General features: G+C 43.7%; 1 protein-coding gene across 1 annotated transcript in view; it reads right to left on the reverse strand.

The window, feature by feature from the left end:
* LOC134449798 (IgGFc-binding protein-like) overlaps positions 1 to 25,587 on the reverse strand; it is a 68,509-nt gene that overhangs the window by 18,558 nt on the left and 24,364 nt on the right. The window contains exons 15-26 of the mRNA XM_063199906.1: positions 24,883 to 25,217; positions 24,205 to 24,775; positions 23,462 to 24,060; positions 22,986 to 23,274; positions 22,710 to 22,796; positions 21,937 to 22,529; positions 16,744 to 17,331; positions 11,357 to 11,921; positions 10,979 to 11,175; positions 9,548 to 9,689; positions 9,118 to 9,446; positions 8,417 to 8,981 (exon numbers count right to left, since the gene is read on the reverse strand). Coding sequence (XP_063055976.1) covers positions 8,417 to 8,981; positions 9,118 to 9,446; positions 9,548 to 9,689; positions 10,979 to 11,175; positions 11,357 to 11,921; positions 16,744 to 17,331; positions 21,937 to 22,529; positions 22,710 to 22,796; positions 22,986 to 23,274; positions 23,462 to 24,060; positions 24,205 to 24,775; positions 24,883 to 25,217 — 4,860 coding nt within the window. The remainder of the gene's footprint in view (positions 1 to 8,416; positions 8,982 to 9,117; positions 9,447 to 9,547; positions 9,690 to 10,978; positions 11,176 to 11,356; positions 11,922 to 16,743; positions 17,332 to 21,936; positions 22,530 to 22,709; positions 22,797 to 22,985; positions 23,275 to 23,461; positions 24,061 to 24,204; positions 24,776 to 24,882; positions 25,218 to 25,587) is intronic.

Raw genomic sequence — 25,587 nt, forward strand, 5'->3', positions numbered from 1 at the left:
TATCTTGTTGATGTGAGGCTCAAAGCTCAAATCCGAGTCTATGACCACACCTAGGCTAGTAACCTTATCTTTAATGTGTATGCTTAGGTCACCTAGGCTTGAGTGGAGTTTTGCACGTTTTTTCTTAGGCCCAATGAGCAACACTTCAGTTTTATCTTCATTTAATTTTAGGAAGTTACTGTTCATCCAATCTGTAATGGCAGACATGCATTTAGTCAAGGCATGAATGGCAGTGGTTTGGCTAGGCTCGACAGAGATATATAGTTGAGTGTCATCGGCATAGCTATGAAAATCAACATTGTGCTCTCTGATGATGGAGCCCAGGGGCAACATATAGAGAGAGAAGAGGAGAGGGCCCAAGCAACTACCCTGAGCAACTCCAAAAGGCACATCATACTTGTTGGAGACGTATTCTCCGATGGTGACAAAAAACTGTCTTCCTGTAATATATGTTTTGAACCACTCTAAGACGTGACCGGACAAGCCTACCCAAGATTCAAGGCGGTCAATTAGTATGTTGTGGTCTATCGTGTCAAAGGCGGCACTGAGGTCGAGGAGGATAAGTGCTGAAACTTTGTTTGCGGCAGTGTTGAGCCTAAGATCACTTATTATTTTGGTTAGTGCTGTTTCGGTGCTATGGTTGGCTCTAAAGCCTGATTGGAATTTTTCCAAGATATCATTCCCAGCCAGATGTTGATTAAGCTGTTTAAATACAACTTTTTCTAGTACCTTGCTTATAAAGGGGAGGTTTGATATAGGTCTGTAGTTGTTTAAAGAATTCTGATCTAAATTTGTCTTTTTTAGGAGTGGCTTTACCATGGCTGTTTTGAATGAGCTTGGAAAAATGCCTGTAAGCATAGAGGTGTTAACAATTTGCAGTAAAGGTGCTGCTAAGCAACCAAGTACGTTTTTTAGCAGATACACTTTAGGTGTATAAAAGTATACCTAAAGTGTACTACTCAAGACTATTACTTCAAGAACGTAATTGTGCCTGTTGAAGAACAGGTAGTTGTGGTCTAGTGGTTAGAGTGCAGGTCTGTGGTTCAGTGAATTGTGGGTTCAAATCCTGGTTGAGGCAGTGGTTGTTGTCTGAAGTGAAGGTGAAAGGAAGGTTCATGTGAATGGCTGATGGTTGTGAACAAGACAATGTACAATGGAAATGAGTAATTAGAGATTACATCAATGATTTTTCATATACTTTTGAAATATATTTAAAGTGTACTTAAAATAAATATATTTGAAATGTGCTTAAAGTAAAATCTACTTGTAGTATACTTAAAATACATTTAGAGTCAATACACTTAAAATGCACTTAAAGCGATTTTTGTGAATATATTTGAAATGTACTTAAAGTAAGTATGATTTTAGTATATTAAGTACACTTGTACAAAGTTTAATTTTAGTACAAAAAAGTCAACTTAAAATGTGTTTAAGCTGTACTTAATCATATTTCAAGTGTATTTAAGTATACTATAAATTGTCCCAAAATAACACAACTTAAGTATGTACTTCTGCAGTATACTATAAGGTACTTTCTCATGACATTGAAATAGATTTCTAATGTACTTAAAATGCACTTATCCGCATGCTAAAGTACACATTAAACACATTTTAAAGTGATTTGGTAAGTATACTTATAATGTACTTAAAGTTAAATATATATTTTAGTATATTAAGTACACTTGTACAAAGTTTGATTTTAGTACAAAAAAGTCAACTTAAAATGTGATTAAGCTCTACTTAATTATATTTCAAGTGTATTTAAGTATACTATAAGTTGTCCCAAAATAACACAACTTAAGTATGTACTTCTGCAGTATACTATAAAGTACTTTCTCATGACGTTAAAATAGATTTCTAATGTACTTAAAATGCACTTATCCGCATGCTAAAGTACACATTAAACACATTTTAAAGTGACTTGGTTAGTATACTTATAATGTACTTAAAGTTAAATATATTTTTAGTATATTAAGTACACTTATACAAAGTTTAATTTTAGTACAAAAAAGTCAACTTAAAATGTGTTTAAGCTCTACTTAATTATATTTCAAGTACATTTAAGTATACTATAAGTTGTCCCAAAATAACATTCTTTAAATACACACTTTTGAAGTACACTTTAAATACAATAAAACGTACTTATTAAGTATATATTAAGTACACTTTTATTTTTCTATATTAGCCTACGTTAGGCCTACATTATTACAGCCTATTATATAATTCATTACAGCTGCTATGATGGTTTAAAAAATATGGCTAGTGAAAAGGCCCAATGGCTAGTGAGCCAGGAAACCCACTAGCCAAAATGGGGGGCTTTATTTAGACAAGACAGTGAAAGGTGAGACAGGAAATGAGTGGGACAGAGAGAGGGGTGAGGATCGGGAAATGACCCTTGTCGGGAATCGAACCTAGGTCTCCGGGGAACAGTCCAGTGCCCGGCCGACTAAGCCACGGCTGGGCTTATCAGAGCCTTTCTGAATGTTTTCTGGTTGTGTGGGTGTGTGCTGTATTTTGTGAATTTGAGGCTTTCATATGGGTACGATGTTGTGCTTGGTGCTCTGTGCATAGGATGTGATGGGCAATGGGATTTCCCCCTGATACCTAATCGTAGTTAGTTTACCATTGCCTTCATGAGTGCAATGCCAGGCATACACTGTGTGACTTTTGTCATGATTTTGCCACGATTTGTCACTCGCACAGCTTTTTGGGAATTGGGAATTGACCTATTGCGAATAGGTCAATCGTGAGTCTTGCAGTGTGTAGTATACATGGGGTAACGACAAGGGATTTCACCTCCAGACCAGCTAGCGATTAGCAAACGTAGGGTGGCAAGAAAAATCCTGGTCGGGACCAGACCCGATTTGACACTACACATGCAGAAATGCAGAGAGATCTGCCTTTGATTGCATCCTCATGTCCACCTCAGGTGCGCTTCCCTTCCGCGTTTTTGTCATCGGCAGTTCTGGAAAACAATCCTGTCGTGTCATACAGGGTGAGCATTGTGCTCGCATCCAACCCTCAGGTCGTATAGTGTGGGGATGTGAGTTATGCACATATCGCACTATGTACTGTATGCCCGCCTTAACCCATTGATGCCCAAGGCTCCTGCAAAAAAGGTTGCTGAATGCCTGAGCCCTTTTTAAAGGTACACTGTGCAGGAAATGGTCAAAAAATGTACTGCAACTATGCTGCTCATCGAAACTGGGCTTCCTATTGCCAATTTTGATGTTTTCATGAAAGTTTACTAAGTTATATACTCATATTTTCTAGTATGGCACAAGTACTGTCATTTTTGCAACTAAAAATGGCTATTTCTGGAAATTCAAAATGGCGGACCATGGAGAAGATCCCCCTTTTCATGTATGAAAAGTGCAATTTTTCCAGTCATAATGAATACTTAGAATTTGATGGTGGTGGTAAGTATTCATGAAAAAGGTAACATTAGTGAATGGGTAGCATGAATTCTAGAAATAAACAACTAAAAATCTCAGTGTACCTTTCAGAAAAGCTGCCCTCAGCCTAAAGAAACATAAATATCTCAGCTTCTGAAGCACATGAAAATATGCACTAAGTTGCATTTAAACGCTAAGACCCTCATCTTTCATTAGAATGTGTTCATTCATCTCAAACAAACAGATATTTTTAATAAAGTTGTATCAAATCTCATGAGCCTGAATGTTGCATAATGCAGCTCCAGACGCTAGGGCCAATATTGCGCAACGCAACATCAGGCATCAATGGGGTAAGATATTACACCTAACAAGTCAGTTTCAATGTGGTACTAAATCCAGTTCACACAAGCAGCGTGTCTCAAATGACACACTTGTGCACTTTGGGCATTATTTTTCAGTGCATAGGACGTTCGTGCTGAAAATTCAGTGCACTGGAAGTACCCGGATGCTGCCCTAATAACAGTCAAAAAGGCAGTATGTGAATGATGAACACTAGGGTCGTCAAAAGTAATCGATGTGGCAAAGGATCGCGATCCATGGCATGGACGATTCAGCATCGATTCGGCCACAAGCCGGATCGATTCGGTGTATTAATACATTTAAAATAATCATGAAACAAAACAAACAAATGAAAAAAACATGAAAACTTCCCAAGTAGCCTATATGTTCAACACCAGAAGGGGATGGGTCTGGAGGTCTGAGTACCCGCGCCTCCCATTTTGCCTCTCCTCTCTCCCTGTCTTTTCTTCCAATTTCGGTTGCGTGTGCATCACTACATCCAAAGGGTTGGTGCTGCCCACTCTCTCTCTCTCTCTTTCTCTCTCTCCACATGAATTTCATCAACCTCTAACCTATTCCGTGTCTCGTTCTCCGAATAATCAACGTCTTTGAAAGCGTGACATTAAATCGGCATTGCGCGTCATACATTTTTTAAACAAATAGGCTATGGGGACAGCACCGCTCGTGCTTATAAATCGACGTGGCTCAATGACCATATTCATAGACCGTGCTCTCCACATTAATTTCACCTAGGCCTACCTCTAACCTATTCCGTGTCTCGTTCTCTGTTCTCAATATCCAACGTATTTGAAAGCGTGACATCAAATTCGGCATTGTGCGTCATACATGTTTGAAACAAATAGGCTATGGGGACAGCACCGCTCGTGCTTATAAATCAACGTGGATCAATGACCATATTCGTAGACCGTGCCCTACATCTGCATGACATGAACCTATGATTGATAATGCAAAAAATCTTTGTCTTGGAGCACTTTTGTGTTCCTACCAATGTCAAAATCAAAGTTTCGCCCTTGGTGCCCATGCTTTTCAATGATGGGTGACATGTTTAATTTTCCCCGTTGTGGACGAATGGGATAACACAGCTTGGTTTAATTTTTCGAGTCGATCACACATGGATTAATTCGCAGGCGTTTTACTGCCATCTGGTTACTTTTCTTGTAGCATCCATCTTAGGTCGAGAAACTGGCACCAAATATCTGGTTTGCAAATTAAGATACCGACCTCCAGAAGAGACACTGAATAATAATACAAAGTAGACCCATGCGTTTACAAAATATCTATAGGCCTATATTGTCCTTAATTTCCCTCGGGATTAATAAATGATAGCCTAAAACAGGTGATGCTGTTCATCACACGGTTCAGTTAAAGCTCGTGTTTGCATTAGAACTAGAGCTAATGTAACCTCTAGCGCAGCTTTGCCGGTAGGAGGGGCGAGACTAACGAATGGCTGAAGTCAGGTCAGGTGTCTAGGTGTCTATAATGTTCGCGACGTGAAGGCATGCGGCAGTCAGATAATTTGTTTGCATGGATCTACGTTGATTATATCAAACAAGCTTCGTTGAAATAAGACAACTTAAGGTAAGACAATAATGGGTTAAGCGCCAAGGTAGGCTTTGTGGTTTTTTTTTGTATTATGCGTTGTTCCCCCATGAATCCTTTTTAACGCATTGGTGCAGCAACCAACTTTGGCAAATCGCATTGAACTAACAAGCTCGTGAAATGTACTTATGTGGTGGTTAGCCCTGCGCAGTGGCTATTTAGCAGATAGGCTGGCTACATATTCTGGGCCAGTGTGTAGGCTATATCGCCTACAGGTTGCCGATTTCAGGACATAGTCAAGTAGGGCCCAAGTTATTTGACAACTGTTCAGTTCCTCCCTCCCGACCCCTAAACATTTTACCTAGCTGCTCACGAAAAATTGCCCCTTTCATGGCATGCAGCATCTAAAGTTTGACCATCCTTCATCACATTAATTGAATAGCCAATATGCACGCAGTGATGCCCGGCCGTTTCCACATGTCTCCCCAAGTTTCACCCTTGGCAAAGCGGAACCATCTAGCCTACCGACGAGTAAGTAGGCTGGCAGTTTAAAAATGAATCTGTTTCGGACAAGGATGGGGCCGCGCGTCTTGGTCGTGACAGTTATCTTGGATATGGAGGAGGTATAGAATGTGTTAGTAATCTATGGGAGGAGGGCATTGAGGTCGATTTGGATAAGGTGGTTGACAAACGAATTACTGTTGGCTGCGGTTGCGCCCACACAGTCGCCTCTTTCTTTTTCTTTAATTGCACATTACAATAATATTAATGTTTGAGCTCAGCCCTGGTGGGGTGCGAATGTTGTGAACAATAATAGACAATTAGGCTAGATGTTTGTAACATGAAACATAGCGTATTGGTAGAGGACCTGGACCTGCAATGCATCGTTGAATTGGATCGGATCGGATCGAATCGAATCGTTACCCTCCGGGTCATAATTGGATTGAATCGTGAGAGCATTGACGATCCACACCACTAATGAACACTGTGCGGAATAAGCGGCTACCATGTTTACATAACAGAAAAACCTGACCTGTTGAGTAGAAAAATTTTATCAATGGTCTCTCATTTCTGTAAGTAATGTTGATGAGACGACCAAACTCTTCCTGTATTTTATAGGACATTTGGAGTGCCGGAAAGTAAATACAAGCACGAGAAGCTAAGAAATATAAACAGTAGCTAACCAATGGCGAGCTAGTGCCATGCAGGTCAGATACTCCCAGCAAGAGCACAACGTCAGTGTTCCAAACTTTACCATGACAATATGCATTAATTTAAATACCTTAGTACACTACACTGTGTGCTTCATGCACTAACCATGGACCATGCACTGACACATTTGTCATCTGTTAGGGGCCCTTTATATGAGGATGATTGTGATGGAAAACAAAATATTTAATGTCAATATCAGAAGTGCCTTTCGTTTACACGGCAAACCCGCTTGAGGATATACAATGGAAAAATCTGAAGACTCCTTCCAGAGTGCAGAGTTTTGAAGACGACCCGTGTTCCATCTCCATCTAAACGGCAAAAAACCCTAAACATGTTCACATACCTTACACCTTCAGGTCACATTTATCCAGATTTTTGCGTCTTCAGGCCTCAACGGTGAGGTTGTCATGTGAATGAAAGACACTTCAGATAAAGCATTTTGTCATATCCAATCGCAGTCGTCCTTGTGTAAAAGGCATAGAAAAATTGAAGACGATTCGCCCCTTTTGCGTCTTATATTTTGATAGTCACCATATCAATGTAACCCAAGACTGCAGATGACTGACTAATGCAACTCACACAAAACAGCCGTCTGACACAATGTAATGGTATGCTCTCAGATTTATGCAGGCTGAATAAATCAGTTACAGATCTGCAATACATTTAACAATGACAAAGCAAGTTGCATTATTAGAAGGCTTCCTCCTCAAGGGTTCTGCCATACAAAAGAACAGAAAAACCTTAACAATCATGTTCTTAAAAACTATATTTATACAACTGTTGAGTCAGTAGACCAGTTTCATGAAGAGAGGACTGGCAGACTGCAGTACAATGGGGTTGATTACATATTGCGATAGGCTAAATGTTAGACAATTCACAAAACATTGAGTAGAATAAGAAATGGAACAAATAATGTTATTGCAAAGATCCGGCTTTCCCCCCCTTATGACTTATCTATTGATTGAAGAAGGGGAAATGCTGTTAAGTATTGTTTGCTCATGCCCTGGCAGGGTGCTGCAGGAATTCAATGTCTTCAGTCTTCAATGACTCCACACTTTTCAGATTTCTGTTTCAATAAAGCAAATTTAGCAAAATTACATTCATTTTTTGCAATATACCATGGTCTTATGTAGGATATACAGTTCACATTAGTGATATTATTGACTACATTAATGAAGTCATTGACCAATATCATACAACAGCCATATTTCTATGACATCCTACATTGTCATAGTACTGTGCAAACTGGTAGGAATGTTAAGTTTTCCAGCCATCTTGTCATCATGAGATGATATATCCAGTGACTGAGTGAAATCTGACGGATCTATTTTAGTTTAACTTCCCACCTAAATATGCAATCAGGAAAAGATGGCCACCTTGTGAGTTTAGTCAAATTCCCGACTAATCGTGACTAATCGACTACAAAAATTAGTCGACAAGCATTTTCATCGTCGACTAATTGTTTAATTTAATTCAATGCTTTTTTACTTACTTAACTAATGCTTTCTTACTTAATTGAAACCTAAAATTGCCCAGCACGTATGAATTGGACGCTGTATTTCAGAGTAAATAAGCTACTATCATGATTTCAAGCTCATTGTGAGCTCAGGGACCTAATTTAAACATTTTCTTTCTTTTATTACCAATTTTCTTGAAGATTAAAGTGCTAGAGTACCTGAAAAATTAATTGTTTGACTAATCGACTATTCGGGAAAAAAATTGTTGATAGATTAATCGGTAGAAAAATAATCGTTTAGGACAGCCCTAGTACATTCCACTATTTCCTATGGAAAGCTGTAACTGTTTTTCCTGCTTTGCTTCGAACACAGAACTTGTCTGGTGTAAATGTAAAAGAAAGTCTAATTCTGTACCGATTTTTTTCTCAATTGGCTGATGGAAATTATACTTACAGCAATTAAGTGACTGTAACCACTGGTTAGAGACCTCAGCACCCTTCTGCTGGCACATTCCCACATAGTTGGCCATGGCCGTGCACAGAAACTCCTTGTCAGGGTGGGTGCACATGTTGTAAATGCAGTCTGCCATGAGAGGCAGTGGTGAAATGTGGGCATGACAGGCTGCAAATACCCCATCCTTCTCCACGATCTCACCACAGTATTGCCTTTTCTTATAGACTGATTCATCTGGGCAGTCAGGGCAGGTACCGAGGCAGGCATGCAAACAGGACTGGTTGGTCTCTGGGAGACCCCAAGCCTCTGCAAACTTTGGCAGGTCACTGACGATGTTGCCCTTGGGCAGAGAGAAGTCATCTGATGGGTCATCGTTGTAGTTTCCACACAGCCCCTCCAGGTTATCAAAGTAGCTACTTGACACAATGACCTTCAGGTCCTCTCCCCAATCAAAGATGATCTCCACTCCAAAGTCTGTCTTGATGAAACCCTGATAGCTCTTCTGGGTAATCTTGATTTTTCCGGAGTCCAGAGTTAGAGGAAGATTGCGATAGGATCCATCAATCTGATGAAAAATGCATTTAATTTAGTAAGTCGTAAAAAATACTTGAAAATTACTTGAGCTGCATGTTAAACAATTCATCTGAGTGGTTAATGTTTACTACAATAGATAAGACACATTTCAACTAAAAGTTACGGACCATCAGTTTTCCAGGATCACCATAAACAATAACGATATTGACATCTGCCATCCGGATGGTTGCAGTCTTTAAGTAGGCACCTCTGTGGAGGGATTCCAACTCCGTTTTGGTAACTACACTGAAAGGAGTCAGTGTTTTATCTTTGCCACTTGTCTGAACCAGAGTATATGAACATGTGCCTTGAAAAGAGAACGTCTTGCCATCGAAGCTTCGATAGTGGGGGTCCCCCATGACCCAACAGCTGGCCTGAGACTCTGCCACACACTGGACAACAGTCCCGTTCTTCACACACCTTTCTTTTTCACGGCACGCTTTCTGCTCGCAAGGGTCTGACACAGACAATGCAAAATAAATAATACATTTTTACTTCCCAGTTCTATACAACACAATCAAGTTCCATAACAGTATTGTATTGAGACAGGGGACTCACCAACATCATAGCAGTTCTTTACACCTTCCCTGATAGAACACACTTGATCTTCTGTGCACCTTGTTTTCTCACACGAGTACACTCCACCCAAACATGTACACTTCTCTGTGCAGTCCTCTCCTGTAACCACGGTCTCCCCAGACTGTAGGAATCGGAAACGTACATAAACAACGTGGTATATATCTTTAGCCACGCTCTTGTCAATTTGTGTTATGCGTCTGTAAACAATAATTAGTCAGTTTCTCTGTGCACACTCTTAACTTAAAGTGGTGGTTCGCTACTTTAGACATTAAAGGATTTATCCGGAGTTGGAACAAATTTGCCTGTTTTTTGCATGTTTGGGATGAAATACAGTCACTCTAGAGCAAAATCAAGGCAAAAGGATGCGTTTTGAGAAAGTTTGATAATATCACGTTAGCCTCGTTAGCCATATCAGCTATGCAATATGAAAGATGCGGGCATCGTTTTTCGGCGGTTACACACATTTCAAAAACACAACATTTTAAAGTCTTGCACAGCTCAAAACAACGTCACACTTACCTCGTAATATGTTGAGGGTATCCACACATAAACCGAAGTGTCCAAAGTCCTTCATGTATTCTTGAAAGGTCTGCAGAATGTGTTTTGTGAAGCTACTACCTTGAGAATATCTAAATTACGGTCAAGACAACTATTTGACACTAAAGCCCACCAAGTAGATTGCCGAGTGCGTCGCACCATCAGCTGTGGTTACTCGCTATGGAAATAATCATAGCTGATGGTGCGACGCACTCGGCAATCTACTTGGTGGGCTTTAGTGTCAAATAGTTGTCTTGACCGTAATTTAGATATTCTCAAGGTAGTAGCTTCACAAAACACATTCTGCAGACCTTTCAAGAATACATGAAGGACTTTGGACACTTCGGTTTATGTGTGGATACCCTCAACATATTACGAGGTAAGTGTGACGTTGTTTTGAGCTGTGCAAGACTTTAAAATGTTGTGTTTTTGAAATGTGTGTAACCGCCGAAAAACGATGCCCGCATCTTTCATATTGCATAGCTGATATGGCTAACGAGGCTAACGTGATATTATCAAACTTTCTCAAAACGCATCCTTTTGCCTTGATTTTGCTCTAGAGTGACTTTATTTCATCCCAAACATGCAAAAAACAGGCAAATTTGTTCCAACTCCGGATAAATCCTTTAAGCCCTGTTTGTGTGACTTCTGGGGTGAAGTAGAGATGTTCTTCAAACACAATGTCATCAAGACCCTGACATTGGACCAATGGGCTTTCAGACAAATTGGTTGACCAACTACTGACTTGTCATCCAAACACTGCTGGTTTTGTGTGTAAACTACGTAAAATCAGTAAGAAATGCCAGAAAGCATTATGAAAAAATACGTACAATAGATAGAAACATACTGAAACACAAATAAACACATACAAACCTTTAAGTACAGTCCGTCAACCACACACCCGCATTTTCCAAGAGGTGTACAAATCCCACCATCAAATGCAAAACCATCCAAACACTCACATCCCTCCTGGCAGCGTGAGCACTTGGGAGATTTTGTTAGACTGGCGCAGGTGGTAGTGCAGGTGTCAGCGCAGAGCTCATATTGACTGTTCTCTGGGCATGTTTTAGCTAACATGTAAAACATGCGTAGGATAGTTATGTGATATGTGTTTAATATAAATAGTAGAGAAGGTACATTGACAACAATAAAGTTGAAACTCTTATTGACAATATCAGGCTTTTTACCCTCCCCCATGCCCCACTAGTATCCATGTAATATATAATTGGGTCTCATATTAAAGACACTCACGGCAGAATGTGTCATTTCTCCAGAGGTCGACTGAGGCTCCAGCCTCCTGGCAAATGGCAACATAGTTCTGCAAGTGTTGGCAGAGGACCTCGTCTTTCCCCCCTTGTTCTGAAAGGTCTTTCACACATTCATCAAAATGCTTCTGAGGTGGCACAGTTGCGTGGCACTTTGCAAATGGACCCTTTGGATCTTTCAAGATGTCACACTTGTCTTTGGACTCGTGTGTGTCTGTTGGAGGGGGGGAGGGACACTGGCCACCACATCCGGTCTGACATTTCACACCCTTTTCAGCCACGACCCAGCCCTTGGCGCAGACTTCCGCTGACGTTGCCTGTTCCCCTCCTGGGAGAGCAAAGTCATCGCCTGGGTTGCTGTTGTAGTTGCCACAGAGACCTAGCAGAGTGCCTTGGTAAGAGGATGGCATTTCTACTGTGACCATGGACCTGGTGTCATAAGTCACCTTCAAGCCAAAGTGAGTCTGCAGGGTGATGACAAGGCCACTCTGATAGGCTTGCACTTCCCCATCATCCAGCTCAAGCGGGAGATTCATTCTGACACCATCCACCTGTTTGGTAAAGATAGAAAGAGTAGTGCGGGTTCAGTTGTAAGTTTAGGAACATTTCATATAGATTTTTCCGTTCAGCATTTTTTTAAACTTCTAGGACTCTCCCAAATACAAATCCACCTGTTTCCAATTTTTTCCTTGATATTTAGTGGCAAAATCCAAGATGGCCACCATTGTGTACAGCAAATTCACCATGAATGGTGTTTTAAGGTTTACATTTATTCAGTTAATCTTTTTTTTAATTCCAAGGCGACATTTAATAGAAAACAATTTGTTTCCAATGTTTTCCTTCCTTTTAAGTGGGAAAATCAAGATGGCTGACATCATATTTGGCAAAATTGACATATTTAGTATTTCTAAAGTCTATACAGCCATTGTTGAATTTTATTGGTAATATTTGTTACATGACTGAGGTCAGCCATCACATAAACTTAATCCGTTACAAAATCCAAGATGGTCGACATTTCATATAGCAAAATCAATATTAAAATAGCGCTTTCAGGTCTATAAAGCCATTCATTTTAAGCACAGAAGATTTTGTGCAGGTCCAAATTATTGTTCAAACAAACATTACTATGAATCAATTAATGTACAATACCTGTTATACAGTGCTACCTGTACAGTAGTATTGCATATGCACTGGATTGGCTGCCTATGTCAAGACCAAGGCCTACAAAGTTGCTTCAGAGTCAGCTTCAGCTTATCTGAAGGCTATGAACCCAAATGTTCTGCCTGGAATGCTGCATTCCTCCAATTCCATCTGGTCACAGAACTATGCTCTTTGGCATGACAGTCAGTGCACACACATGACCCTAGTAATGGCCACACTATCATACCTTTGTAAGACCTTTGGCATCATGAAGTATTGGTGGCACAAGTGTGAATGTAAACTGTGTCTGCCTCCAGGGACGCCGCCAGAAATGTTTCGCCCCATGAAAGATTCGACTTTTGGGCCCTCTTAAGGGCCCTTGTCATTGCTGTCAGTGCTTGGGCCCATAGAATCTGTAACATCTTTCCCCCCCTAGCGGCGCCCATTTCTGCCTCAATGATGCTACAGAGTATTCTCTATATATTAATGCGTGGAATGAGTTAGTCCTATTGCCCATTCTTCTGGATAGTTGTTCTATGAAATTAATTAATAATAATTAATAATTAATTAATATTTTCTTGTAATTCCTGATTAGTCTATGCCAGGGGTGGCCAACCAGTCGGAGACCAAGAGCCACATTTTGTAATGTGTCATAGCAAAGAGCCACATCGGCACACAAACATCACGCGTATAAACTTGCGCACACCCACCAACATGCGCATCACCCATCCTTCTCGCACCACAGACCAGCATACACAACCAACACATGGGCATGAACATCAACCATCTCTTCCTTTCACACACACACACACAGATGTGTGAAGTGTCAGATTGATGTTACACTCCAACTTAATGGCCTGACTACAAGACAATCCTGAATATAAGATGACCCCCCCCTTTTTTTTTTACTGCTTCAATTTTTTTGTTGAAAAGGTTTTTTCAAGATAAAAATGTTGTTTTACATAAGAAGACAAGGGTACACAGGTAAAACATTCTGTTCATGAATTCTTTCACATTTTACGTAATGGCCTAAAACACGTTTCACAGCATAATTTCCATAAGCAGCCCACTCTTTATTAGAGCACGAAGATAGTAACGCGACACAAAGATTCTCCGCCTCTCTTCGCTCATTCAGGGGTCAGGCGCACACAGGCATCGCTTTCTTGCGCACAGATGATTGGATGTCTGACGACGACACCATCCAAAACTTAACAAGTTGGTTCGTCAAATCGACGTTCATTTTCCACATTAATGTTTCAGCGGGTGCTGACAGGGGGCCAGGGGAAAAGCGAAAGTTTTCTTTTTGAGACTAAACTGAGTGCGAACAAGGGACAAGTCGATTGAACTTGTTTCCCACCTTCACACTGTCTGCCCGCCCCGCTTTGACAATAGCTGATAGACCACGGCCGACATTCACAGCAAAAACCAGGATAGAACATTATTTTTGGCACTATTTTTTCTATTGCCCGAGAAAATAAGACGATTTTAAACCAAAAACACAATTTCACATTCGGGTCAATAGCCATGAACACTCCTTGTTCTAACAGAGCGCAGGGATGGCTACGCAGCACAGAGATTCTCGGCGCATCTCTGCTCCAGACAGACGCATCTCTCTTGAGCAGATAATCATTTGCACATTTGTTGCCGCCATATCCGAGCGATAGAATCTACATACAGGTATATGGACAGTACATTTTCTTGACCTTATTGAGAGTTGTATTGCTTTGAGGAGTGATGGCCAAATCTTTCAGGTCAAAACATTTTGCTGCTATTTTGTCTAGTCAGCTAAAGACACGGTCACTTTTTAAAGCGCTATTTTTAGAACATGCTTAAATCACGTTCTGTATTTGGGCCAATGCAATAACAAATGTCACACATCAACGTGATCATTCAGGACGCATTTAGGCAAGGCCTACTACAGTAGTACAAGAAGGTGGAGAATGCGCGCACATCAGTGGCACAGGTGCTGGACAAAATAGAGTAACTGAAATAAATGATAGAAGTCCGCAACACTGTTAATGCTCCCAGTGATTTATTTGCACAACGTTTCGGACATTCGTCCTTTTTCAAGTGCAACAGTAGTAGCAAGACCACAGGACTCTTATGTCAACGATGTCTGAGGAAGGGCCGGGGTGGCCCGAAACGTCACATTAAAATGAAGTAAATGGGAGCATCGGTGTTGCGGTTTTTCCTTTTTTCATTTTATGAACTTAACGTCTTTTGAACCTGCACCCGAAAAGCATCTGGATGTGCGTGAGATTGGACTTTGAACAGCGTGTCTATGTTCCCACAGCCCATTGGTACCACAGCCCATTGATCCCACATCACTAAGATTTTTAACATTATTTTTTAGGCCCATTGGTCCCACAGCCCATTGGTCCCACATTATATTCCTGCTGATCAATGTTTCCCACATTTGTAGGAATCTAGGCCCTATCCAAATTTAGGCCCTATGTTTCAAACTAGAGGTGCACCGGATCCAAGATCCGGTTCCGGATCCGGCAGGATAATAGGGTTTTTCACAGGATCCGGATCCGGTTCCAGGATCCAGGATCCGGTAGCCGAGGCTTTTCAGTCAAAATAGTTTGAGCCAACGTGATAAAAAAGGGCCCACGTGTGTGAGTAGGCTATGTGTTTCAACCCTCCGGCAGGATCTTAAGCAGTGGATCCGGTATCCGGCAGGATCCTAAAAATCAGGATCCGGTGCATCTTTATTTCAAAGGCATATTGTCCTAGTTTACCCAGGGATGTGGGAACATGGAATTGTAGAACATAGGGCCTATATTTGAATAATTTCTTAAAAATGTGGGAACATGGAGCTATAAGAATAAGCTGTGGGACCATTGGGCTGTGGGACCAATGGGCCATGGGGCTGTGGGAACATAGAGCTGACCCCGGCAAAAGGGACCTTATGCGGCTCGAGAGCCGCGGGTTAGCCACCTATGGTCTATGGAGTTTAGTTGGAGGCAACAGGCCTTTTTTGCAACTGGCCAATTGCAAGCCACCATTTGCGCACAACATTTAAGGTGTGTCACCCCAAATTTCAGATGCTCTACCTCTGAGACTGAGGCATCATGAGGATGGACAGAGGGTTCCACTCCTGTCATAAATCACAACGGCTCCACTTGCTGCTATGCTATTGAGGTCAGGGGTCAGTTCAGATATATGTCACCGGGGTGACTACACACAATGGGGCGGAACTAATATGTGTTCCCCGTTTCCTTTAGGGAGCGGTTTCGGTGTAGCCATCCGGAACAAAGATGGCGGCTCACTGTCCCCAAAATGTAAACATGGCAGCCAGCCTAGCAAGGCTAATGGTTTATAATTGTGCCCTGTTAATTCATTATTGTCCCAATGCAGCCCAGCTGGACAGGGGGAGAAAATTCGCTCCAACGATTGGTGTGTTTGAGAGGGGGAGCATTATATATATGCTGGAGATGCGTCTTGTCCGACAGAGAGGACCGGGGAGCCTGACACCACACGGGCTGTGCTTGCAGAGAGGACGGACGACCGGAGAAGACTGCCGAGACGGACAACGGACAGAAGAAGCCGGGCCTCACGAAGGAGAAGTGGGAGAATATCGACAGCTAAGTAGACTACCCTGGAGCTGTGTTGTTGATGTGCCGCTACCAACTGTTAGCTTCGGTGCTAGTCGAGTGGTAGTTGGCTGCTGGGGCTGGTATTCGTGCATCTTTCAACTATTGTGTTCATCCGAAATGTGCATACGAGTTGAGTTTCACGGATTGCAGTGCTGAGAGTTTGAGTTTGTCACGGATTGCAGTGTTGTGTATTTTTGCACCGAATACAGCCTCCAGTAGCCTTTCTCTCGGACCGTCACCGAAGCTGCCCCTGCCGAGCCCTCGGACAAGACGAGACCTTCGGGCGGTTGCAGTTCGGCTGGCGGGAGGGAGGAGCAACGACGACAGCAACGCTAAGTGTCCCCTTTTTCGAGCACTATTATCAGTATACCCTTCAGCTTTGCTGGCTACCTGTTTGCATGCTAATTGGTCTGCATCTGTTTTCGAACACTATTGTTCTGAGCTTGCTGTGCCTTGAAGTGTTTGTCAGAGCAACCCCTGTAAATCTCACGAGTGTGATCTGCTGTGGTGCTTCCCTTCACTTAACAGCAGCCCCAGGTGCACCAGCCGCTATCCCCCCCCCGGGCCCTTGAGTGCTATGCCCGGACTACTGATAACTAGCCTGCTCCTGTTTACTAGTTCAACTGTGTCCTACGCTGACCCAACGCTGTCCAGCCACTGACGAGCCCTCCCCCACCACCGGACGAGCCGTGCCGCCGCTGTCCATCCACTGACGAGGTCCCCGCCGGAAGAGCGTGCCCGCCGCTACGCCAACGCTGTCCAACCACTGACGAGGCCCCCGCCGGACGAGCCGCGCCGTCGCTGTCCAACGCCGTCGCTGCCCAACGCCGTCGCTGCCCAACTCTGTCCAGCCACTGACGAGACCCCTGCCGGACGAGCCGTGCCCACTGCTACGCCAACGCTGTCCAGCCACTGACGAGGTCCCCGCCGGAAGAGTTGTGCCCGCCACCACGCCAACGCTGTCCAGCCACTGACGAGGCCCCCGCCGGACGAGCCGCGCCGCCGCTGCCCAACGCCGCCGCTGCCCAACGCCGTCGCTGCCCAACGCCGCCGCTGCCCAACGCCGTCCATCCGCTGACGAGGCCCCCACTGGACGAGCTACGCCGCCGCTGCCCAACGCCGTCCATCCACTGACGAGGTCCCCGCCGGACGAGCCGTGCCGCCACGACGCCAACGCTGTCCAGCCACTGACGGGGTCCCCACCGGACGAGCCGCGCTGCCACTACGTCCACGCTGCCCAGCCACTGACGAGGTCCCCGCCGGACGAGCCGTGCCGCCGCGACCCCAACGCTGTCCGGCCACTGACGAGGTCCCCGCCCGACGAGCCGTGTCCTCCACTATCCCCCAACGCTGTCCAGCCACCGACGAGGTCCCCGCTGGACGAGCCGTGCCCGCTGCTACCGCAGACGCTGTCCTGCCACTGACGAGACCCCCGCCTGGCGAGCCACCCTCGCTGCCGCCCCAGTGACTCTCAGCTCCCCCCTCCCCCCGGTCTCCACCTTCCAGGGCCCTGACAATAGTTTCCCCCTTTTCCCTTTATTATAACTTTTATCCCCCCAATAAATTTTGTTCTTAACTTTATCCCTCGTCTTGGCGTGTTGTGTGGTGTGTTGTGTTCCCTGGTGCAGAACGGGTTTAGTGGGCCTTGAGCGCCCCCCCCTCTTGTTCAGATATAGATGAGATCTAGGTTATTTGCTAGTTCAAGGGTTTTTGGAAACCATGTTGAATTTTGGCAAAATATGACATAAATGTTGATAACTTTGATGTTGTTGTTATGTGCCTATCAAAATATTACCAATAGGTGTACAATACTGCACAATACTGCCATCTTGGATTTTGCTTCTGAAAGTCAAAGGGAAAATCAAAACAAGTTGTTTTGTATTCAGAGCAGGCTTGTACGAAATTCCGAATGGAAAGAATTTCAATTCAAAATAATGCCATAATATGAACACTAGGTGGTGCCATTACCTTGAATTTCTTTGAATTTAATCTACACCACCCATTGAAAGTACATAGAACACCACCATCTAGTGTTCGTATTATGGCATTACTTTGAATTGAAATTCTTTCCATTCGGAATTTCGTACAAGCCTGATTCAGAGCAGTGTTAATTTCGTCAACCAGGACGATGACGAAAATATTTCGTCAACGCCCCTTTTTCCCGTGACGATGACGCACAAAAATTGCTTCCAGAACATAAAAATATGACGAAAATAAAAAATGATTTTCGTTAAGGAGACTAAGACGAGACGAAATTTACAAGCCATGGACGAATGGACATTAAAAATGTAATTGTTTAAAATTAATTTGTAATTGTTAATTGTTTCTTGAACTTCATAGAAGATTACGCGCTGTTGCCCTGCTTGTCTCTGCAGGCAGTGTCTGGCGCTGGTGCGGCTCAATCAGAAGTAGCCTAGTTCAGTGAGTCCTGTTCAGTTGAGTTTAGGCCCTAAAATGTTTCCCAGAAAGAGAAAAAGAAAGAGCCGACGGTGAGGCAAGTGTTAATTTTGAAACATGTTCAACAACCCTTTTGTCCATAACGAAGACGTGTGTGTTTGTGCAGTCATGATAATAGTGCTACCGTCACTCTCGCCAATCTTCCTCTGATGCTGTCATTTTAAACCTCCTCGAGCTTACCCTCTTCTCCTTTCCACTTACGCATATGTCACAAGGGTGACTACGATAAGTGGGGGAGAGAACGCTTTGGCGTGTGGGGAAGACTGCACCTACTCAATCAACCACAATCACTCGCAGGTGCGAGCCCGTAGAGGTGGCAAGTTGATTGGGCCACGTGAAGGTGCCAGCCTTCTTATGGACGGAGCAGAGAACGCACGGGCAGACGAGACACACGAGAGGAAGACGCTTGGAGAGACGCTTGCGAGTTGGAGAAGACAGAAGACGCCACGCCACGAGAGAGGGAGAGATGACCCCATGGAGGTGACCGTGGCGGTGAGAAGCAGCAGCCAGAAAGCAGGGCGCTGAGCCGGTACCCGGGCGGAGCCATGGCCGGAGGCGGACGCGTATCAGAGATCCTATGGATCAAGCAGACAGCGACTCCACGGAGGTGGCGGACGGCATTGTGCCCGAACAGGTTCGCCATTGGAGCGCCGGAGGTCTGCGGGTTGGAATGTTGCGAGGAGAGGCGGGAACGTGCCCTCTCGCCAAGATGAATATCACTTCAGTCCGTCGCCTGGTGTGTCCATGCCCCCTCCTTTCAAGAAAGGCAGCTGCCCCCTTCTCTCTCTCTCTCCCTCTCTCTCTCTCTCGCCCGCACTCCATCGCGCACTCTCTCTCCCTCTCCTCTCTCTCAGTGGCTGTGATGACACGTTTCCATAATACCACCTTGGTTGTGCACCATGGCTTCACTCAGCATTTGTCTTACTCCTTGTTCACAGTGTGCTTCTCATTATGATCTGGTGTTTGCAGTGTAATGGTGTGCAGTGTGAGTGTGCAGTGGTATTCACGATTAATATAAATTCTGAGTAGCCTTAAGCTGAGAGTGTGTGTGGTGATGACCTTCAACCCATGGAACTTTGGCCAATGAATGACACCTGTCTATCTCCACTCCCATCACAGAACGGCAACCACGAAGGACGCAAGCCCCGACTGATGGAGGGTGGAACGAAACGGACACTTTGTGCCGCCCCTCGGCTGGGGGCAGATGGTATGGGGTGGGTGTGGCTGAAATAGTCTTTTTAAAGACTGAAGACTGAATGTGGACTGAGGTAACAGTAAAATAAAAGGACTATTGGTTGGAAACTTTTTATCTCTGTGTTCTCTTGGTGTCTTGGTGTGTTTTGGTGTACAATGCTCCTCGGGGTAGTCGAGAGTAAGTGGAGGTGCCGCTTGGCAACGCGCACCTCCCACCTGTGACATATACGCCGACGTCCGTTGTCTGTTCTTTTGTAATGTTTGCTATATTGGCTGTTTAACCGTATGAATAGGCAGTTTGCAAGCAAATCATGAAGATCGGATTCATGCATTTATTTAGATCAGACACACCGGGAGACGTTTAAGGGATGCGCGCGCTACAGGGGTAACGTTGTTTAAGTAGTCTAAACAGAGGCACGGCTACTGTAGTTTTGATAAGAATCAATGTGTGGGCGATCAGGGTTTAAAGTGCGGAGAATTGAAACTTGTTCCCGTCGAGGGCAACACTAAAAGACCCAAGGCAGTCGACATCACTTCCATGCGATGCGTATTACAATAGCGTCTCCCAGACATCCCAAGTTCTAAAAACTCATTGCTTAAACTTGGAGATGCTTATCGACCCTCGACATCCCGACAAACAAAACAGCATTAGTGTTCAACCATTGTTTGTCAATGTCCTTTTTGTCGTCCAGTCTGCATAGAACAACTGCCTACTTTTCCCCCAGGACTTTTGCAGGGCGTCCTACGAAGTGCGCGTAATCTATTTGAAGTATATTCCAGGAATGACGCACGAGGCATTATCTTTCTCTGTCCCGCATTGCAAATCGAAATAACGCGAACTTGCAAAGTCTAAAACAGGAATATTGTATCTGACTCGCGGCCATCGGGGAGCCACTATCAAATATCAGGGAAACTTCTTGGACTTCATTGGGATGTCTGGTCTTCCCACTGCCTGCAATCTGCAGGCTATGAGTCACGCGGTCAGGTGAAGAAGAGCTTGTAGCCTATGTGATCAAATTCAAAAGCAAATAATACGCAGCAGCTTCTAATGCACGAGAGAGAGAGAGAGCGCAACCTGCACCTGGAAGTGTGTGTGTCTAATGCTCCTTTGCTCTATGCTGCTGAAATTACTTTTACAGGACTGATTTGGGTTTTGGTGGAAAATAAGCTAGTAACAATGTGAATATTTGCTGCAATAGGCTATCTAGTAATAATTTGTGTAATAATTTGACTAAAATGACGAAAATGTGAAATGTTGACTAAAATGACTAAAATTTGACTATGACTAAAATTAATTTTCGTCATTTAGACGAAGACTAAGACTAAATTGTGAAGGCAATGACTAAATTTGACTAAGACTAAAATTGATTTTCGTCATTGTGACTAAGACTAAGACTAAATTTAAAAAAGCTGACGAAATTAACACTGATTCAGAGGGGGTCCTACAAACACATAGGATAAGACACATACCTGGTCATAAAAAGAGCCGTTCAATGCCTTTTCTGATTGAATAATTTTTCAATGAAGTTCATGTAATGGCTGACTGAACAGTCCTTAATCCATTGTGAATATTACAAATACAAGAAAAAACAATGACTTTAGAGACCTTAAAACAGCAAATATATAATTTATGCTATATGTCATGTCAGCCATCTTGGATTTTGGTACTAAAACTTAAGGGGCGGGGGCGGAAACAGGTTGTTTTGTGTTCAGGGGGTGTAAGAAATATAAAAAACACCAATTCCAAAAATGTATATGACATGTTTCTTTCAATTACATTCAATTGTGTAAGAATATGACCAAATATCCGCCATCTTGGATTTTGGATCTTGGAAACAGGTGGATCTGAAGACTATGGGGTCTGTAGTTGATGAAAAACACAATTTGGAAAAATCTATATGAAATGTTCCTAAACCTTATTTTTGGGACAATAGAACCCGCACTAGAGGCAAATGGCAAAGCTAAGCGAAGGAAAAGAAAAGAAAATGAACTGAATGGAATATTCAATCTACTTTGTAGTCTAGTTTGCATTATCTCTTGTGGCTATACTGTTTGTGAATCAACATCAAGAAATAAGATGACAATAATGCAGATTATCACAATTTTCGCATATCGGAAAAACAGATAAGAGAACAGGACAGAAACTGGAAACATGAATGATGAATCCAAGAGTTACCAAGAGTTCCCACTGGCGTCCAGGCAGCATGGAGAGGATGTGGTCGTTGACTTGTATTTGGACACTTCTGGTAACTGTTGGGTCATCAGTTGCTGATTCCTGATGGATGATCACATTGAAGGGAACCCTCTTTCCCTCTTTGTCCTCTACAACCTCTGCCATTGTGTACTTACAGTTTCCAGGAACACTGAAGACCCTGTTATCGAATGTTTGATAGTGTCCAGATCCTGACACAGAGCAAGCTGCTTTGTCTGTTGGGAAGCAGCCCTTGGTTCCATCGTGGATTTTGCACACTTCACCAGGACCACAGGAGAAGCTGTCCTGGCACTGCACCCTGCGATTATCTCCACACTCACAACGCCGGGCACATTGCTCACCAGGGAAAAACATCTGCCCGTGTTCATAGTACTGACCATTGTAGAGACAGCCACACTGTTCCTCCCGCACACACTGTCCATTGCTGAATTCAAAGCCGTCATCACACTCACAGCCCTCTTTGCAAGAAGTGACATCACAGATGTCATTGGTGCCACACATTTGAGAACAGCTGTCTGCACACAGCTCATAGTGGCTGTATGGCTTGCAGATCAGAGCTGGTGAACAGAAATAAAATATCTTCATTCCAAACAAGTGACTGTATGATTTCTATTCTTAACAAAATCCTTGAAGCGGTACTAAGAGAGTATTGGAGTGAAATAGTGAACATTTGTGTAGTGAAAGAACCGAGTTGGTAAAAGCAAACTTTTAAAAGACTGAAATTGTGTGACACTTACGACAGAATGTGTCCGTTCTCCAAACAGTGATGCTGGCTTTGGCTTCTTGGCAAACTGCAGTGTATGCACTGAGGGCATCGCAAAGAGCTGAGGAGTGGCCATGATACATGCACATGTCATAAACACAGTCCTCAAAATATGGCTGGGGATTCACTTTGATGTGACAAGCCTTGAAGGGACCATTCTGATTTGTGAGAATACGACATGCCTCTCGGTACGGTTTATTTGGCTCAGAGTTAATGTCACAAACAGGACATTTTTGGCATGCGTCTTTGCATCGCGGGTCATCCTTCACTTTCCAGCTCTCATCAAACTCTGCAGGAGTTGTGGCAGGGGTGTTGTCAGGTGTGTGTATGTCGTCATTTCCATTGGCATTGAAGTTTCCACACAGACCACCTACCTCTCCACTGTAGGTGCTAGGCAGAGTAACTGACACGTAGCTTCTCCAGTCATACTGGACTCGTAAGCCGAACTCAGTTTTTACCACTCCAGACCAGCCTCTTCGAACAATTGACAGTTGACTATCCTCCAGTGTTATTGGGAAATTTACGAATACATCATCAAGCTTGGAAAAGATGGAAAACAGAAATTAGTAACAGTTATCTGGGCGTAGTGTCACAAAAACTCAAGAGTGAAGTAAAGTACACATATTGTGTTATTACTGTAGAGGTAAGTGGGTGCTAGTAAGACCTTTGGGTTTTGGTGTACCAAGGATTGATTATGTCAGACTTTTTTCTGGTTGTTACACTCACCGTCACTCTTCCTGGATTGTCACTGCTTAAAACAATGGTATGCCCATACACTTTTATCAGGACTGTCTTTGTGTATGCCACTGCCTTGTTGCGGCCTCTGTTCTCATTTTGGACTTGCACCTCAAATGCTTCCAGACTTTCATCCGTAGTGTTCAACAGCTTGGACAGGTAGTATGTACAAGTTCCCTGGAAGTCAAATTTCTTCCCATCAAATGATCGATAGTGTGGATCACCTGAGCCATAGCAGGTGCTATAAGAGAGGGGATGGCAGTCTCTCACTCCATTCCTCACCGAACACACCTCTGAACTCTTGCACTTAGTGTTAGTGCACTGAATGGTTCCAGAGTTGCAAGTGCATCTTTTAGTACATGTGTTGTCAGCCCAAAATGTCTTTCCAGGTGGGTGGTAGCGACCCTCATGGGTGCAGCCACATGATGTCTCTCTTACACATGTGTCACCGCTGAGGACAAAGCCTGCATTACACTGGCAGCCCTCTACACATGGCAGCTTGCAGGTGGAGGCGGCATTTTTATCAGCACAGGAGGAGGTACATGCTGGTCCACAAGCATCATAGTGGCTGTTTGCAGGACAATCAATTGCTGTGAGCAACGATAAAGACAGGCCAGAACATTAAAAATGCCTCTTTTAATATCACAATTTCTCATATTTATAATGTGTAACATGTATAGAAAACAAAGCCCTGCTGTTTAAAAAATATACTGAATGTCCAAGCAAACACTTACGGCAGTCAGCAACAGTCCTCCAGCGGTCAATCTTGATGCCTTGGGCCATACAGGCATCAACATAATTTTCCACATTATCACATAGGAAGCTGGTGAGGCCATTATTGATGCAGATGTCAAAGACACAATTGCTGAAGTAGATTTCAGGGTCTACTTCGCTTATGCATTTAGCAAAAACACCCTTGGGGTCAGTGATTTTTCCACAGTAGCCGTTCCCACCATATTTCTCTTGCTCTGTTGGTGAACAAGTGGGACATCTTCCATGGCAGTTATCATGGCAGAACAAGTCACCGTCTGCTTCTTTCCAGCTCTTGGCAAACTCAAGGGCTGAGGAGAGCTGACTGCCAGAGGGGCTGGTCCACTCATCCCCACGGTCACCATTGTAGTTCCCACAAAGGCCACCCAGGGCTCGGAAGTAGCTGCTTGGAACTGTGATGTACAGCATCATATTCCAGTCATATGTGACTCTCAGACCAAAGTCCGTTTTCATAATGGCATACCTGCCACTCTGGACCACCACAAGTTTTCCTCCAGCTAAACTCACAGGCAGGTAAACAATTTCACCATCCACCTGGAAAAGAATCCAGTATGGATTAGTCTGAATCACATTTATAAACGGGACTCGTGGTAGTAACTAGGGCAAAGTATTACCTGCTAAAAATGTCTTGGATTCCTTACCTCCACCTGTCCCCGTCTGTTGCTAATGGCTACGGTGTGATTGTAGACAGTCACTGTCACTGTCCTCACAAATGCCACCCATCGGCTCCCTCTGTGGTTGTTCTTGGCCAGGACTGTGAAGGGAGCGAGACTTGCCTCTGTTTTCACAACCTTTGCCATGGTGTAGGTGCAGGTACCCTGGAAGTCGTAGCGTCTGCCATCAAATGTTCTGTAGTGGGGATCCCCCAGGGCATAGCAGGTGTCCTCTGATGTGGCGACACAGTCACCGCGGCATTCCTCCTTTTCCCGACATATGATGCTATCACAGGGATCAGGTGCTGGAGTTTGTGCTTTTCCTAAAATAAGGATACATGGATGAGAAATTATGTTTGCAATACGTTTGGTAGATGTTGTGTGTGGACCCCAGGAAGAGCAGCTGATGTGTCCATCAGCTAACGGGAATTCTGATACCAAATAAAATATAAAATATATGACAACATATTGAATCAAGTGTGACCACTGATAAAACGGCCTAAAGGGCCGTACGTACACACACGTCGCTACTAGTTAATCGCTCAGTGAATGAAGTCAATAGAATGTCAATGTGTTCCAGCGAGACGAGCAGGCGAGTAGGCGAGTACTGTACAAGCGATGCAATATTTCAACTTCGAGCGAGGCGAGTAAGCAAGTAAACAATTGGAAAGTAGAATTCTGTACTTCTCGCCT

The sequence above is a fragment of the Engraulis encrasicolus genome, chromosome 5 (genome assembly GCF_034702125.1).
Source record: "Engraulis encrasicolus isolate BLACKSEA-1 chromosome 5, IST_EnEncr_1.0, whole genome shotgun sequence".
Lineage (NCBI taxonomy): Eukaryota > Metazoa > Chordata > Actinopteri > Clupeiformes > Engraulidae > Engraulis > Engraulis encrasicolus.